At 39.8% G+C, this 19,322-nt stretch overlaps 1 protein-coding gene across 1 annotated transcript; it reads right to left on the reverse strand.

Annotated features, from left to right (window-relative positions):
- Positions 1-1,873: 1,873 nt before the first annotated feature.
- On the reverse strand, positions 1,874-18,277 carry EFHB (EF-hand domain family member B). The gene is given in 14 exon segments (XM_074897508.1): positions 1,874-2,038; positions 4,983-5,164; positions 5,689-5,737; positions 5,740-5,897; positions 6,371-6,578; positions 7,387-7,483; positions 7,485-7,539; positions 8,625-8,692; positions 14,417-14,500; positions 14,858-14,987; positions 16,969-17,143; positions 17,503-17,565; positions 17,842-18,046; positions 18,249-18,277. Coding segments are annotated over 14 exon segments (1,668 nt in total).
- Between the last annotated feature and the right edge of the window lie 1,045 nt (positions 18,278-19,322).

Here is a 19,322-nt window from a genome sequence, read left to right on the forward strand (position 1 = left end):
GATATACACACACACAGAGATCTGTTATTTTTTGCATTTTTCCTTGAAGTGAGGAATTTTATCTAAAATTTTCTATTGAAGGAGAAAAACAGCACTTTTTTTAAAAAAAGTAATTCTGTCCAATGCTTTTGGAAGCACACTGCAACAAAGGTAAAAGACACTTCCCTCCCACCTTATATGAGCAGAAGAGGAGCTTTAGAGAATTACTGGAGGTAATGAAATCCTGACATAACACACTCACTTGAAATTAGCAGTACATTAATCTTTCTGTCATTTCACTTAGGCCAGTCACAGTCTGCTTCCTGCATGCTTCCCAGTGCATGCACAGATTTCCAGCAGGATGGGAAGGCAAGGCAGCAACAGCACACAAGAACTTTCATTCAGAGCAGGAAAGAACCTGCCTTCATCAAGCATTTCCACCACCTGCTCCCTGGAGATACCAGAAAGCAAATTTTTTTACTTGACGTAAGACAGCTACTAGTAATGCTACAATACTAATGTACAAAAGGGCCTGACTTGTGGATCTCGCATACCAAGTTAGTAAATTACAAGCTCCGAGAACACCGTCAGAAGAGAAATCTTAACTATCACTTGAGTAAGGTGTTACAATGAAATTTTAAGCTGGCATCACATGTGCATTCCTCGTATTTAAGATATATAGAACCTTTACTTACATTATAGCACTCAGTAAAACTTTTGGCTGACATCCTCCAAGTCTCATTAAGGTATTTAATAGGTGACAAAGTGGTATCCTTCCTTCAATCCCATATGTTAAGATTACATTGGGCAAGGATATTTCAATTAATTTGAAAAAGTCTACAAGTAATCATTCTCACTGTCAATACTGAACAATTTCCATTTGTTTTATACCAAGCTCAGTACTGTAGGTGAAGAGTGAACATTCCAATTCACAGTTGCAGATTTTAGTATTACTTACTTTCTATTGTTTATTCTCACCAGACTTCATCTGTATCTATTGGCATTTCCATAATGATCCTCGAGTGTTTGTCATTTATGAAGATGTCTCTTCCCAAGAAATTGCATTGGTCACAGGTGAACGCTTAGCTCTCTGAAAGCCCTCTAAAACTTTTCTGACTACCTAGCCTGTGTTTTTATGTCATGGGCACTTACACCTCTAAATGTCCATTCTTTTTTCTTGTTTGTGAAAGATGAATATTACCTAATAGCCATAAGCTTGCATAAAGAATATAAGCCCTCAGCCACATAACTGGCCATTTATTTTTGCACTTCTTAATCCATTGCTTCGTAGAGAGTCTATTTCATAACAATATTTAAAATCCCACACTGGTGACTACATAGTTTCCTTAATATCTTACTGTAAAGTACTTTCTCACATGAATTTTTAAACATGTCAAATACCTTACCACAACCAGATTTTTTTGAGCTACCATTTTGTTGGCAAGAAATTATGGAACATTAGAAGCAAGGCAAGATGCCATTCTATGATAATTAAGATGCTTTGCATATCTGAAACTTTTTATCTTAAGTATTTTCAAAAGTGACTTTCTGTTTATAAGAGAAAAAAAAAATCCAAAAATGCAAAATGTGTCCATGCTCAAAAGTATTATTATTTCAACTTAGAAACACTGTAAAAAAGATAATGAATGTAAGATAAATATTTGCATTCCATTTACAAATATGCTGTATCCTCTCATTCCTATGGATATCAGTTCCTACTAACTGCAATGATAGCAGTAAGATTCATATATATGTGGTGAACCCACTATTCAGAAACACAATAAACAGTGAATTCCAGTTCTGTAAACATATGTTATTGAAAATGTTTATTTTATTCAGCATCAGAATTGTGACTGATGTCAATTGAAATAAATGCAATGCCCAAAGACTAGAATTAGCAACTGCTTTTTGTGTATGATCTGTGTACCTTGTCCAGTACATTTCTGATGCTTTCTGCACAAACCTCTTCTTTGTGATGTTTCATACAGGCTTGCTTCCACATCTCTTCAAACCATTCATCTGAAATGTTCATGCCGATGTTGTGGAGAATTTGTGCAATCTACAAAATAATACAATTCATGTAATTCTGGTTCACAGTTCCTTTAAACTATATAGAGTCTGGCAATCTCTATTTGCCAAAGAGTATTTTCCCACTCTTAAATAAAAGTTACAGACCACATCCTGCATCCTTAACCAAAGAAGTTCCTATTAAGTAAATCTGAATCTTAGTGGGATGAAAGCTGGGGTATACAAAATTGTCTTTATTTGATGAAGTAATGTTGCTGCAACTTCAACATTGGAAAAATCAAATACAGAAAATTCAGGGAGACATAAATGTTTTTTAAACGCCCTAAATCAAGTCCTGTTTATCCACTGAATTTTTACATTTTGCAGATGACATAAATCAGCTTATATTATTGTCTGCATTTCACAGCAAGAATACTGTATGCAAGATCTTCAGTTGGTATAGATAAGTGGGTGAAGTCACTAAAATGAAATGGTTCACATGAACTTTCGGTCTTGCTGTAGTTTTACACCAAAGTAATCCAACAGAACTATTTTTTTCCCCATATTTTCCCACTTGGGTGCTTCCTGCTACATGCCTCATTACACTGACTTGTTGACTCATCAGAGGAAGGTAGCTTTAGAAGAATATTGACATGACTTGTGCTTTTGTTAGTATTAGCAAACATTTGTCTTCTTCAGTTGTATCGTCTGTGTGTGCATGTGTGTTATATTTATGCTCTGGAGATTTTATGCATGTTTTGATAAAGTAAGACCTTTAACACAGTCAAATTAACCTTGTTTGACATCTTTCTCTAAACTCTTTTGTATAAATATAGGCCTGATTCACAGTACAGCAAATCTGCAACTTCATCTATGACAGTTCATGCCAGCTGATATTATAGGAGGAAAACATGGACTAAATTTTGTTTCTTTAAGCACAGGTGTTGTTTCAGTTAAATCAATAATATTACTCACAAGGAAAACAAACCAGATTTGGTCGAATGTTTTGAACAACCTAGTGAAATTTAAAAGTTAAACTAAAAGCAATATTCCATTACAGGATACCACTGCAGGGGCAATAAAGGCCTGCAGCCTCTCATAAATTGGCTTCACTATGTTAAAATACAACTCTGTACTGACTCATCAACAGCCATAAAATAATCACTGACTAAACCACAGAGTATCAGATGTGCACATGGGGTTAAACTAACCCTTAACTATTATTAACATGATCATGTTGAATATAAATTACACACTATTACTCTTCTATTCTCTTCAATAGACTAGGATGGATTCCAGTAAAGAAAACAGCAGGCCCTAGAACTATTCTGGTCTTTTGTAACAGCTTTTTGAAGCTGCTTTATAGTCAGAATTTGCATTCATTTCTACAGGCCTATACAAAAACTGGTAGTATTAAATGACTCTGGATTTCCTATAATAATTTCATTAGCATGTTGAAAATATTAGCACCCCATACCAAAATAAATCAAAGACCATCACTAAAATACCAAAACAGTCCATTTCATGAGTATAGGAGGATTTAATACACTCAGAGGTGGTTCTGTACTGAACTCTGTCCAGCCTGTATAGTCTACAATGGAGTATGACATCTCAGGCCACATTATAACTTCAGAGAAGAGTTCTGTCTAGTGTTTGACAGGTATAATGAGCTTCTCAATGAAGCATGAATTCTATTTACTGTTAGCTATATTCTGCATGCATGGATTTCCTGCTTCAGAGCTAGATTATAAAATGGTAAGTGCTCATGTACACAACATTCTGACAAGCCATTTTATGGATATGGATAGAACATGACACCACACCTTTTACAACCTCAGCCACTAACCAGCAACATTCTTTTCTGTAAAATATATGCTCAAGTTCCAGATCCACTTTCAAATTTGACTGAATATTTAATATAATGGCCAGTACAGAGGGAGAGGTTGTCAAGGCTTCCTTTTTCATTTTAGATAGGATTTTCACATTTTGTTACAATTGTCTCACGAATTGTATTTCAGGTAATGAATTATCTTAGTATTTTTTCACTAGAAAATGCATATAAACATAGAAGCAAAAGAGTAAACAATACTGAAGAAGAAACAAAGTTGTTCTGTGGGCGGAACTCTGGGCTGTAACAGAGTGGTAGCAGCCCCCAGACAGACAGAATAGTCCCCAAGAAATCCCTACAGTCTCACATCCTATCTTTCTCTTCAGAAAGATGAGATGGCACAGCATTGGCGAGTGACTCCCTGTATCGTCTATCACTGTACAAGTCCTTTGTAGATCTGAGCCTACAACCGTGCCTCAGAAGAACACTTAAAAGGTATATTCAAGCAGTTTGCTGAATTTGCCATTAGCAAAATCGGCAAGGTTGTTTGAAGAGAGACACCTAGAGTAAAGTTTTCCATTGAACCTTCCTCCGTGATAGAAACTAGTTTTACACACCTGTAAAAATCTTCTTGTGGGGCTTTTAAAGGCATCTACTCATAGCTGTTATTACAGGTTGGAAGAGATCTCTGGACACCATCCATCCAACCACATAATCAAAGCAGGGCTAACTTTACCATTAAACCATGATGTTTGTTGCTTGAGACCTTGCTCAGAAATTTGACTATGTGCAAGGATGGACATTTCACAACTGCTTTATTTGCTCTTCTCACATTGTAAAAATGATGAGTCATAGACTCTTAAGCCCTAGACTAATTACAAACCCTTGTTCGACACAGCATTTGAGCATGTGAGTAGCAACAACCTGATGTACTTCGTTATATTACTTACTGAAGGTGGATCTCAGTAAATTTATTATCTACCACATTTATGAATAATTTTGAATGTGAAGAGTAGGTGTTTTTCAGATAATTGAATGGATGTAAAGAAAGACAGCAATGTTGCAACAATTAATTTTATAAACTGTTTATTTGATAATATGACTTTCCACTCCCACATGTCTAGAGGTATATTTACCTTGGAAGAATATTCTGAAGAAAGGCATATACCTCTGTCTTTGGTCTTGTTTTTAAAAAGTCTCTTTCATACTCTCCCTTTTGACTGAAGACAGAAGGGAACAATACTGCACAAGCACTGGCCTCATCACCATAGTTAGATTTGTCACTGATGTGGCAAATTCGAGAAGCAGGAATATCTGAACGCATAGTTGGAACACCACACACTGGATAACCTATGGGAATCAATCAAGAGGTAGCATGGAAAAGCCTGTATGTAAAGATATCACCAGGGAGGATAAAACATTTTGTATGAAGTAAGAACAAATTTGGTAGTTCATCTCACATAGGTTCAATAACAAGCTATATAATTTTCCTCCTCATGTCTTTTTTTCATATTTTTAGAATTCCTGGATTGAGCTATATCATGAAGCACTGCAACAGGAAATCTTGCGGTCATATTCTACTTATTCAGTACTTCCAGCTGAAAACATTTTAGATGATTCCAAGACAACACTGTTCTCTTAAAATTATCAGCATAATTTCTCAAAGACATCTGGATTAACCTTTGCATTTTGAATGGATTAACCATGCCAAACATCTAAGCCATGCCAACTTTCAAGCCATAGTCCTAAACAAACTTAGTTTAGATAAATTAATTCACTATTGTATATTAATAGAACTGTAGCAATATTTTAAAACTTGTTCCTGATTCTGTCTTAAATAATGCTCAGAAGGGAGTACAGTCCACTGTACTTACACGTTGTTGGGAGACCACCTACTACAGCATTGTACCAAGAAGTTGTTTGATATTATAATTTGCGAATACATGATCTGTTGATCTTGTAAGCATTTATGATGTCTTTTCTGAGTTTCCCAGTTCTTTTAATAGAATATCTTCCTGCTTCAGCAGTGGCTCATCATTTATCTTTGTGTCTTTGGGCAGAAGAGGAACATCTAGGTTTTGCCCTATGAACAAAAGTTATGGTACGCCAAGATTTATTATCAGCACAATATAGACTAAGAGGTAAAAGGCATTGCTTGAATCCTTGAAAAACTTAAAGTAGGTCACATAATTAATCTGTATTTCTGGTAATGATTCTAAGAGTTTTTTACTTTCTCTTGATTCATGGGACATTCTCAATATTCAGCAGACTCCAGGGTTCTGAAATACATTTCTATCTGAGGCTCTGCTGGTGGTAGGTAGTTGAAACTGTTAATGTTGGGTTGATGGTTGGACTGGATGATCTTCAAGGTCTTTTCCAACCCAGACAATTCTGTGACTAAACGCACTCTCTAAATCCTACCCTTCTAAAGGAGCACCTAGTCTACAACAGTAGAACAAGATCATCTCGTTTTCATATTGAAAGTTTCCAATAGCTTTCAATAGCTGTTGTAAGAATAAGATCGCATCCACAATTTCCCAGTATTAAGTCATCTACCTTTTGTAATTATTTTTTCTTCAAACTCTTTAACAGCCATTTTGTCTTTCCAGTTCAGAAAGTTTGTAAACTCCAGATAATTAATCTGATCATCTTTATCCAAACCACAACAGTCAAATAAGGAATCCAGGAGCTCATCATCTAGATTCAGATTAAGCTGAATACAGGACTTTCATAGGTTGTCCTTGTCTATCATTCCATCACCATTCTATTACAAATAAAACAGTTGTTATAACAGCCATTATAGAAAGGCTCCACCAAAAGAAACACATACACAGATGCATTTATGTTTTCACATATGTATATAATTTTATATATATATATATATCACCAGGCACACCATTTCAGATGAGTAACATTGCTGAGTAAAAAAAGAAACTCTAAATAATTTAGAAATTTAAAATCTTAATATAAAAGTGTCAATAAAGAATTTTCAACTTAAATAATACAGTGATTTGAGACTAAAAGAGTGTGACAAGGTATTGTGACAAGATAACAACCTAATCACAAATGTCGAGGCAAAGCCAACATTTCTTTTGAGAGTAAGGCATCAATCATTCTGTATACATTACTATTGATGTTATATATGAAATGTCAATTATCATTTTTCTTCCAAAGAGAAGAAAAGATCTGAACTTCTGATACTTGGTGACTCAGTCAAAAATACAACTTGGAAGAAAATATGAATATAATCCTTTCAACTGTATTTCTTTTAAGAACTACCAAATTTTCAAGAGAAAAAAAATGCTAGGATTATTCCTGCTCACATATATGTCCCTTGCTCACTGTAACTTGGATATTTCAAATACTGTTGTAAAAGGCTCCAACTACTGTTGTGTTTAATTCCATAGCACATCACAGTAGATAAAACATGCAATAACTATGAATTTACTTGTCTTCATAGTCTTCAGCTATATTTGCCTTGCTATGCTTGTTTCTTCATGTCTGTGTCTCCACAGCACAGAAGTGCTGATGTCACACATTCCCTTACATTTATACTTTTTCAAAGCACTAACCTTATCATACTGCCTGAATGCTTCTTGTAATATGTCAAAATTCTCATAGTTAGCTTTCTTCAAACTTTGCCGAACTGCCGTCAAGACAGCTCTCTCTGTCTTTAACATGGAGGAACTCACATGCAACACGGCACTGAAAAAGATCACCAGTTCCTATAAAAATAAACACATCCTCAATTAGTCGTGCATATATAGAAAATGGACATTTGAAAAAAAAAAAATGTTTACAGTCTTAAGGAAAAGGAGAATTTCAGTTTCAGGATGCTGATTTTCAGCACTAATGAACATCTGAATCAGTCATTTCATTAAAAGATCAAATGGTCCATATGATGATTGCTCTACTCACATGCAGTTAATATCAAAATTCCCCAAGATAGCAAGGTCACTTTCTAGACTGCAGGAAGTTAATTCAGTGTCCAATAACAAATAGGAGTAGCTCACCTAATCCCCTTCTAACAGCAATGTACATGCATTATTTCTACTTGTTAATTTTTTTTGTTCCGTTCCGTCTGCTGTTACTTATAGGACAAGCATACTTACACATTTAGAATATTTATTGCACAACATAGTAAAACATGTATAAAAGCTTATGCAGAATTTGAACAAGCCTTCTCTGGTTTTGACTAATTTAGTAACTTTGAGCCACTTACATTTTTTGCTGCCGAACTAGTCACTGTATTCCCTAGTTATTAAACATAATGTTAAAATACCATCAATCCCAATATTGACTATTTGGATTAACTAGCTTTTAATATTATGTCATAATTTAAATTAATAGTTTTTTATTTTCATTGTTTTCTGTCCCCCTGCTACCTTCAAAACTTGTTATTCTTGTTTGTTGCTTGTTATTTTTACTCTTTTTACAGAAGTGCTGGAAAAATCAAGAGGAAAGACACAGAACTGATTTAAATAGCCATTGTAAATTTGTCACTTAGATCTCAATATGAGTTTTTTGCTGTCTCCTGTTTTGCTTACATTCAGATACAGAGGCTTAAAAACCAAAATAAAACCAAACCAAAAAAATCATCATCCAAAACCTAAAGTTTCTTTATTTCTGACTTTTTTCCCACTAGCAACTTCAATTCTCACATTTTCCCCTCCAAAAATTTACTGTCAGTGTTAAATTTTTGCACCTTGCCTTTAAGATTTTAGGAAAACTATATACTACACAACCAACAGTAATTAATTCAGCATAGTTTCAGCAAGAAGATAAGATTTTATTCTGCCCCTCAACTTACCATATTCATCTTGATGGAGTAACATTCCAAATGTATGACCTGGGGGAACATTCATAGCTTCTGCTATACTGTCAATAAACACATTTCTTTGTTAACTGTCAAATACTTTATTAATAGACAAAATAAACCCTGTACTATTTTTCATATATATATATATAAAAAAGTAATAATCTGTTACATGATTAGGGATGATACACATAGTTCACCTGAAATTTGTAAGTACTTTGCTTCTGCAGAAAAGCATTCCTTTGTAAACCTGTTGAGAACATTTGTTGTTTGTAATAGAACACAACTAAATGTAAACATTAACTTTTTGAACATTTATACTCATTAGGAAAAATATTCTACACTGAATTAAGTTTTTTTCTAAGACAATGACAGAAATGAGTGAAAAAAGTCATAACATATTAGTCAAATAACAGGAATGTTTAGGACAAACCAGATCTCTAACTGAAATAATGTCTCCAAATGAACTACTTTTGGCTAAAGTGGAAAAATGGAATCACACCTCTGCTTTTTAACATGCAATTTTGTGTCTACCAAAGCCAGCAACCAAGCCAATATCCATCTGGAAAAACTGTCCCAGTTTTATTTACCAGAAAATTAAGATGCTGTTGGTAACATTAAAGAACTTTTTATTTCTGTGAGCGATGAGAAACCAGGCCTGTGAGAAACTAAGACAAACAACCTGGGAAAGCAAAAGTTGAGGCCGGTTGAAGAAATGCCTCAAACACTCGCAAGACAAAACTCTGAGTCCCAGGGTGCATTCTGTGGAGGCCGAAGCTGATAACGCTGCCCGATGTAGCTGGGGGAGAGAGCCCTGTGGAGACAGGACGGCTCTCCTCTGGGGCACCTGGGCAAATTTCAAGGGCCATGTGTCCGGTGAATGAACTTTGCTTCATTATCCACGAAATGCATATTAAAGTTAACACCCCTCAATATGCTAATGAGAGTTAACATGCTAATGCTAATTACATCATCCCATGAAACACCTTACCCCTCCCTGTACATGGGATACGTAGCTATGTGGGTCGACCTAGGGGACGGACCCAAGGAAAGTGGGTATAAATCAAGGGAGGGAAGAAAGGGCCCCCTCTCTCTGTCTCTGTCTCTGCCCCCCCTCTGCCCCCCCGGCCGCCTGGAGAGAGCAGTGAAGTGAAGACGACTGATGCCAGCGAAAAAGACAGCTGCCTCCTGGAACCCTCGCCGGCGGGATCAGCGCAGGAACCCAGACCGGTGATCTGTGTTCCCCCATTTCCTCTATCTCCCTCTTTTCCTTTTTCCATTAAGAAATGCAAGGCATATTATATTGCTCACCACAACTTGCTATATACTTAGCCAATTATCGTGTGTTCAATTAGTACGTTGTGGGTAATTAATAAATGCTTGGACTTGGAGACTTGGTGTCCCAATTGGGGATTTGCGAATCTGAGTCATTTGTCCCCCTCACCTGAGCAGGACGTGACAATTTCTTAATTTGAAAAAGATGCAATGTTAATTTTATTGCTATGTTTAATAATTACAACTGTTACATGAATAAGAAATCTCCATCTAGTGTGAAACTCAAGCACAGCTTTAGCTTCAGTGACCATGAAATGGTGGAGTTCAAGATCCTTAGGGCAGCAAGGAGGGCACCCAGCAAGCTCACTGCCCTGGACATCAGGAGAGCAGACTGTGGCCACTTCAGGGATCTGCTTGGCAGAGTACCATGGGATAAAGCTCCAGAGCAATGAGAGGCCCAAGAAAGCTGGTTGATATTCAAGGATCACCTCCTCCAAGCTGAGGAGTGACGCATCCTGACAAAGAGGAAGTCAGGTAAAAATGCCATGTAGCCTGCATGGATGAACAAGGAGCTCCTGGATGTTACGAACTGGACTGGAAGCCCAGAGTCATAAAGGTTCTGTGATCCCCTTGGGTTAAATTAAGGTGAAATAACACCAGACGACCAGTTAAAATGTTTTACTTGCAGTAGAAATGGCTTAAACTTGGAAAAGGATAATAAGCAATGTGGTCTCTTATAAATCTAGAAGAAAGAAAAGGAAGGAAAGGAAAGAAAAGAAAAATAAAGAACAGAAAGAGAGTCACAGAGATATGGATCACCACCCCAGGTTCCAGCATTGTCTCAGGTCTGGTAATCTTGGGTGGTGGGTGCATGCACAGCAAAGTTCTCTGTTGCCTTCTAACTTCATCTTATCAGCTGATTAGCATACTAGATGAGGAGAGGCAGGTATTCTGCAAACTCATTTCCATGAGAGACTAGGAAAAACATGGACCATGGGTTCTGTGAAAGCACTGAGGGGCAATGGGGAGCACCAACCCCTGTGTCCAATTAAGTTGGTGGTTGTGCTCACCCTGCCACCTTTACTTCTCCCCCAGTTCCCACAGATTTTTGCTGACTTCATGCTTCTTGAGCAGTCATCTGGCTTCTGGTGCCTTCTGGGGAGTCAGTGATTAGCAAGGCCTGAATCATATCACACTTGCACAATGGGGCCAATGATCCCCGCTTTGAGGTCGATCTAAGAAATTTGGCAATACAACCACAAGGGAGTGGGGACATGCATCCTTCCATACACTCTGCACTTCCTTGGGTGACATTCCTTAGACTAATCACAAAGGCCATAGCTTTTCCTTGCTGTTTTCTGTGTCAATGAATGTTTGAGGCATTAATTCCTTCAGTTCCTTACACTGGATAAGCTCAAACACAAAAAGGAAGCCTACAGAGGGTAGAAACAAGGACAGAAATCCTGGGAGGAATACAGAGAAACTATCCAAGCAGCCAGGCATCAGGTCAGGAAGGCCAAAGCCCTGATAGAATTAAATCTGGCCAGGGACATCAAGGGCAACAAGAAAAACTCCTACAGGTATGTTGGTGATAAAAGGAAGAATCAGGAAAATGTAGGCCCTCTCCAGAAGGAAACAGGAGACATGGTTATGGGTATATGGAGAAGGCTGAGGTACTCTTATGACATTTTTGCCTCAGTCTTCACCAGAAAGGGCTCCAGCAACACAGCCCAAGTAGCAGAAGGCAAAGGTGGGGACTGGGAGAATGAAGAACTGCCCACTGTAGGAGAAGATCAGGTTTGAGACCATCTAAGCAACCTGAAGGTGCACAAGTCCATGGGACCTGATGAGATGCATCTACAGGTCCTGAGAGAACTGGTGGATGAAGTGGCCAAGCCACTATCCATCCTATTCGAGAAGTTGTGGAAGTCTAGTGAAGTCCCCATGACTGGAAAAGGGAAAACATAACCCCCATTTTTAAAAAGAGAAAACAGGAAGACCCAGGGAACTACAGGCCAGTCAGTCTCACCTCTGTCCCCAGCAAGATCATGGAGCGGATCCTCCTGGAAACTTTGCTAGGGCCCATGGAAAATAAGGAAATGGTGGGTGACAGTCAACATGGCTTCACTAAGGGCAATTATGCCTGACAAATATGGTGGCCTTCTATACTGGGGTTGCAAAACGCAGCAATAGGGGCTAAGGGTGAAAAAGGGAAGAGCAACTGACAACATCTACCTGGGCTTGTGCAAAGCATTTGACACTGTCCCACACAACATCTTTGTCTCTAAACTGGAAAAACATGGATTTGATGGATGGACCACTCAGTGGATAATGAACTGGCTGGATGGTTGCACTCAAGGAGTTGTGGTCAACAGCTCAATGTTCAAGTGGAGAGAGGTGACGAGTGTCGTTCCTCAGGGGTCCGTATTGGGACCGGCGCTGTTTAACATCTTTGTTGGTGACATGGACAGTGGGACTGAGGGCACCCTCAGTGAGTTTGCCGATGACACCAAGCTGTGTGGTGCGGTCGACACACTGGAGGGAAGGGACATGCCATCCAGAGGGACCTGGACAGGCTGGAGAGGTGGGACCATGTGAACCTCATGGAGTTCAATGAGGCCAAGTGCAAGGTCCTGCACAAGGGTCAGGGCAATCCCAAGCACAGATACAGGCTGCGAGATGAGGGGATTGAGAGCAGCCCTGCGGAGAAGGATTTGGGAGTATTAGTGGATGGAAAAGTGACCACGAGCCAGCAATGTGTGCTCACAGCCCAGAAAGCCGACTGTATGCTGGGCTGCATCAAGAGAAGTGTGAGCAGCAGGTCAAGGGAGGGGATTCTCCCCCTCTACTCCACTCTTGTGAAACCCCACCTGGAGTGCTGTGTCCAGCTCTGGGGCCCCCAGGCATAAGAAAGACATGGACCTGCTTGAGTAGATCCAGAGGAGGCCACAAAGATGATCAGGGGTCCGGAGTATCTTCCCTGTGAGGACAGGCTGAGAGAGTTGGGGTTGTTCAGCCTGGAAAAGAGAAGACTCTGGGGAGACCTTATAGCAGCCTTAAGTAACAGTAGTTAAAGGGGCCTACAGGAAAGATGGGGAGGGACTTTTTATCAGGGAGTGTAGTGATAGGATGAGGGGTAATGGTTTTAAACAGAAAAGGGTAGATTGAGATTAGATATAAGGAAGAAATTTTTCCCTGTGAGGGTGGTGAGACACTGGAACAGGTTGCCCAGAGAAGTTGTGGCTGCCCCCTCCCTGGCAGTGTTCAAGGCCAGGTTGGACAGGGCTTTGAGCAACCTGGGCTAGTGGAAGGTGTCCTTGCCCATGGCAGGGGTTGGAACAAGATGATCTTTAAGGTCCCTTCTAACCCAAACCATTCTATCATTCTGTGATCAAAATTGAAAGGAGAATCAGTGCTTTGTTCTAAAATACAAAACAAACAAAACCACTCAGACAGAAATGGAAGCAGTGTAATCTAAAAACTACTTTGTATATTGTTCTTTTATCATTTTCATATTACACACTGGATGTGGATGGTGTAAAATTCACTAAATAAAATTGTATCTGTCTTTTAATTTTAGTGCAGGGTTTGCGCTTGCACTGCAACCCCTATTTCCTGACTGATCATACTGCCCCATTGTTGCTCACACTCCAGGTCTACACAGTAAGGCAGAACACAGTGAAGGGGAAAGGAGAAACTGGTTACGTTTGTGTTCATTCCTCACAGATACTACACGCATAGATCTCCAAAGTCAGTTAAGCCTGTGATCTTGAGCTTAAAATTAAATTTTGATACCAAAGTCAAGAATGTCTTCAGATACTGTTTTGCAGAAATCTAGAGCATCCACAAAGACAGATTTTGTATATATTCAGGAACCATAGATGTGTAGCTCAGTTGGATCCTGACCACACTGTACCTCAGGACTACTGCAGCCCTTCATAAGCACTGCTTTGTAAAATTAAAAAGCTGTTCCAGATCACCTGAGGTTTATGAAGCATTGTAATGATTTGACTGAGACCGATACATGCTACTAGATAATAACACAATTTCGTTCCATGTGCTTTTCCAAGCAAATAACAAAGTGAGAATAGAGATGACGTAACAAAGATGACCAAAAATAGTGCCAGAGTAAGAAAAATGGTCAAATCCCCAAATAATAGGTGAGACATTTCAGTTCTTTTGAACCTTTGTAACTGCAAAAGACAAGAAATAAACAGTGAAGTGTTGCAGTGTGCTTGTAATTTGCTTTGTGCAAACTCGATCAATTCAGATACAGACCATTTAAACAATAAGATTTAAAACTTCACCACATCAACACAATACAGCCCTCATCAAGCAACATGTGTACTTATCAGCCTAATTAGGGCAAGTAGAAAGTCCCTTTCTGTAATTGAATGCTGCAGTGGAAGCACTGAGCACAGTTATAATTTTTACCCAAGACAGAAAATGATATTGGAGACTTTGCAAATGCAAGTGAATTTTGCTCTTGGAAGGTATCTTTGCTTACTTATGGATCAAGGACTTTTCCAAGGTGAGGCTGAAACTTTTCTTTGAAATCATCACTTCATTTTGATATGATTTTTGCTGCTCTCTTCCTACGAATTATGAAAATAACTCCCATACATATTTGTTTAACAATATTCAACAATTTTTCAATAATATTAAAAATATTATTGTGTGTTAGAAGGAAACAGCAACTCCTCTGCAAGACAAATACAGATTTAATAATTGAAAAATCTTGCTATTTAAAATCAAAGGTGTCTGTATGTAATGCTAAAGACATGCCACGTGCTATTATACTACGGTAGAACTGTTTTGGATACACTATTCTGAAAACTAGTCCTTACACTTTCTATTCAGTTCAATATAGCTAAGGATGGGATTGTGAGATGTGAAATTATCTTCTTGAGAACTCACACCACTAATTAACTAGTTAACTCATTGCAATTTATGATTGCAGATCCCAGAGCCAATTTAAGGATTTGGATATGCTTCGCCCATCTTCAAAATGAGGGGTTTCTACTCCATAAACAAAAGACTTGCTGAAGTTTGATGAGTCATACTTCCTACTTATCGCTTCCCCTGTGGAAGTGTTTCAACCTGTACAAAACACCTCAGGAAGAAAAACATACTAAGTATCTTCATTCTTAAGACAAAACAATGAAGAAACAAAAGCAAATAATTAATTATAATAATAAATATAACAATTCTGTTCAATTAAAGAGAACTAATTTGCATTCTCCATGTTTAGTAATTAGCAAGGAATAATCCCATTATCAAAAGTGAAGATAAAAGGCAAAATAAAAAGCAAAAGCTGTTTCAGTGGTAAAATAGTTGGATGTCTTTTTATGTCTGACTAAAGATATGCCCAGCACAGTTAATGAAAAAATACCAGGCAGCTTAAGTAGTGAGGGTCATGCAAACAAATCACTTTATAACGTCTGTACCTGAGCAGAGGCACGTTCCATTAATTTACTACTTATTAAAAAATAATGCTAAAAGGAAAAAAATGTTTTTGAGGTACTGCGCTTTCAAATATACTCTTGTTATGTTGACTTCAATGGAAATTTTGCCACTGACTTCACTGTAAACAAGATACTACCCTACTTGTTCATGATTCTATTAATCCAGTCTTGCCTATAAAATGAAGATTCATATTCAAGAATATCACTTAAGTACTCTAAGTGAGGAAGGACATGTTTCTTGTCACAGAAAAAAACTGTCATTCTGTTTCTTCAAGCTGTTTTCAATCACCTTTTGAAAAGAATGGCAATTAGAACTTTAAAAAAGTATTATTCACTGCATGCTTTCTAATAAGGGTTTCCTCTGGCTCTATGGCAGCATGGAAATTTTATGCTATTGTTCAGAACTGGGGCACATAGTTGACTTTTTTTTTTTCTATCTGTTTTTGCCTTGGCCTCTCCATGACCTTGTGGATGGAAGTTGCAAAGGAGACAGAAACAGATAATGAGTAACTCTACTAAAACACTAGAAAAGATGGGGAAGAGGTGAAAAAAATTTAAAGTTTGGCCAATTTATACCATTAGTACTTGTAGTAGAATTTCTCAGTGAGAGAACACAGTACTAAAATTTCACTTCTACCTAACTACCTCCATATAAAATTTACATTATTACAACTGAAATACCTGTACTGCAGTTTCTTATGTGTTTGGCCTACACCTACAAAACTGCTGGTACTAGCACAATGGGCAATTTTATTATAATACTAATGTTACAGAGCAGCAACATAACCCTTTCAGCGTAAGTGGAAATGATGGAACTGGGAAAAATAGAAGTGGCTGCAAAAGTAATACATGTACTGTATTTCAGAGTGCTATTTGTCACTCTGTTCCTGTACCGAGCTATGAGGTAAAGGGTAACCATCCCTGAGCAGGCCAGTTCACACAAGTACAGCTTCCTGAGGCTGAAGCAATGGACGCACAGCCCAGTAGAAGTGCAGAGACAGAGGCTGTGGGACAGACTCACAGGCAGGATGCTGTAGGCATTCCTGAGAGCCAGTCAGCCGTCTGAAATTCCTTGTAACCAGAGACTGATCCTGAGTGCCCCATCAGAAAGTCTATCTGCCCTGAAATTCCTTTTGGATCCTGATAAAAGAAAGTAACCAGAGGTGAAAGTACTGCAATAGGTTGAGCTCACAGTCTGTGGCTTTAAGCCTGAGATTGCTCTCAGTGGTATAGACAATGCCAAACTCAATAAGCAACCAGGGCATCTGTGCATTTCTAGTTTCCTGGAAATACTTTGCTTATCAAATAGCACCCAAAGTAAATCAGGCTTCCAACTCCTTCATTAAGGCCTTACACTGACCAATACACCCACCATGAAGTGATTTACAATCCTACAAACAGGTCATGCTCTCTCAGTTGCATATGCTTTTTCACATCACTACCTTTAAAAATAATTTCTCTTATATTAATACAGTAATAAAAATAATAGTTTATATCTCACACAATAGCATACAACATGTTGAAGACACCAAGAAAAATTTTTACCTTTACTTATATTAGAACTTATTATGCCATTTTTTCTCAGCCTTTGCACTTACTCACATAATAATCGTGTGACACATGATACGGATCATGTCCTTCTTTGGCTTCTTTATCCACTTCCTCAGAAGTTTTTGGTGGATTTATAATCTCTCCAGCTGGTATACCTGGAAAGTATGGAATAAATATATGGTTGGGGGAGGTAAGGGGGATGGATGTTTTCTTTGGTTGGTTCTTAATTTTAAACAACATCTTGTTAGCGAAGATGCTAATAGTGTGGAAGAATGATATTTAGTCCCATCTAAGCAGGCATGGTGAATTTTGTAAAACATCCAGAGTGAAAAAGAACTCCCAGAAGTGTTTTACAATCCTACCAGCCATTCTCTATGATCCTATGTGACAAAAACTAACATTTTAAAACAATAGTAGTTTCTAAAGAGAAAGGATGTGGAAAAAATTACCGAGGTTTCATTGGTTTTTGGGTTGTTTGTTTGTTGTTTTTTTTTGGGGGGGGGGGGCTTGTCTCAAAGATCAGTCACTAATGGGAGGTCGTTACAAAAGTTGCACAAGGAGTATCTGAAAAACCAACTCACCCTGAGTGAAACCTCAGCCAGGCAACTTGCAGCTGTATCGCCAGGGGGAAGCAACTTTCCAGCCTAAAACATACAATCAAAAAATAAGGCGTAACCAAAGCCACTGTACTCATGAGCACAACTAGTCAAATTGGGATCTGACACCCTGCAGGAGATGTTGTCTCACTGTCCCCGTTTTGATAAGAGGGTGAAAAAAAAGAGCGACACGTCCCCGCCCCCCACAGTGCCCCTCCTCCAACCTCTTCCCTCAGCCTGCAGCGAGACCCCAGCCCCAGAAAGGCGCGGGAGGCGGGCGGGGGCTCTGCGGAACGGTGGGACCCCTTCGGCGAAGGCTCTCACGGCCGACAGCTCGGGGAACCTGCCGGAGAACTTCCCCTCGTAGGCGGGCGTGGCTGCTCCGCCACGGCCGCTGGGTAGCTGCAGCGGCCGGCGCCACCGCGCCCCCGGGAGGCAGCGACACGGGAGCGCTTGTGCCGCCCTCACAGCACCCCCACCATCTCCCTCGCACCTACTGGCCTCCCCCTCACAGCCCTCCCGCCATCTCCTTCACACCCACCGGCTTCCCCCTCACAGCACCCCCACCATCTCCCTCGCACCTACTGGCCTCCCCCTCACAGCCCCCCTGCCATCTCCTTCACACCCACCGGCTTCCCCCTCACAGCACCCCACCATCTCCCTCGCACCTACTGGCCTCCCCCTCACAGCCCTCCCGCCATCTCCTTCACACCCGCTGGCTTCCCCCTCACAGCCCTCCCGCCATCTCCTTCACACCCATCGGCCTCCCCATTACAGCCCCCCTGCCATCTCCTTCACACCCACCGGCTTCCCCCTCACAGCACCCCCACCATGTCTCTCGCACCCACCGGCCTCCCCCCCACAGCCCTCCCGCCATCTCCTTCACACCCAACAGCCTCCCCCCCACAGCCCTCCTGCCATCTCCCTCGCACCCCCTGGAGAAAGCCAGGAAAGAAATTGCACACAGGCTATTCAGTAACTGTCATGATCTAAGACAATAATTAAGGTCCAACTGCAGAGGTAGTATGTTTCCTATTATTAAAATCCTTGAAAATCTACCAGCTTTCAGACAGGCAGGTTGAGTCTTCTTTGGGCTGAAAGAAGATCATACACAGTCAAAAGTGATCAAACTTTAAATCTTTATTAATTATTGTCACGTCCCGCTCCGATGAGGGGGGCAAGTGACTCAGATTCGCAAATCCCCAATTGGAGCGGACAACAAGTCTCCAAGTTCAAGCATTTATTAACTACCTACAATGCACTAATTGAACACATGATAATTGGCCAAGTACAGAGCAAGTTGTGGTGAGCAATATAATATGCTTTGCATTTCTTAATAGAAAAAGGAAAAGAGGGAGATAGAGGGAATGGGGGGATACAGATCACCGGTCTGGGTTCCTGCGCTGATCCTGCCGGCAAGGGTTCCAGGAGGCGGCCGTCTTCTTCGCTGGCATTCGTCTTCTTCCCTTCACTGCTTTCTCCAGACGGTCGGGGGGGGGGGGGGGGGGGGGGGGGCAGAGAGAGAGAGAGCCCTTTCTTCCCCCCTTTGATTTATACCCATTTTCCTTGGGTCCGTCCCCTAGGTCGACCCACATAGCTACGTATCCCATGTACAGGGAGGGGTAAGGTGTTTCATGGGATGATGTCATTAGCATGATCATGACAGCCCTCGTTAGCATATTGAGGGGTGTCAACTTTAATATGCATTTTGTGGATAATGAAGCAAAGTTCATTCACCGGACACATGGCCCTTGAAATTTGCCCAGGTGCCCCAGGGCAGAGCCGTCCTGTCTCCACAGGGCTCT

The sequence above is a fragment of the Athene noctua genome, chromosome 2 (genome assembly GCF_965140245.1).
Source record: "Athene noctua chromosome 2, bAthNoc1.hap1.1, whole genome shotgun sequence".
In the NCBI taxonomy this organism is placed as follows: domain Eukaryota; kingdom Metazoa; phylum Chordata; class Aves; order Strigiformes; family Strigidae; genus Athene; species Athene noctua.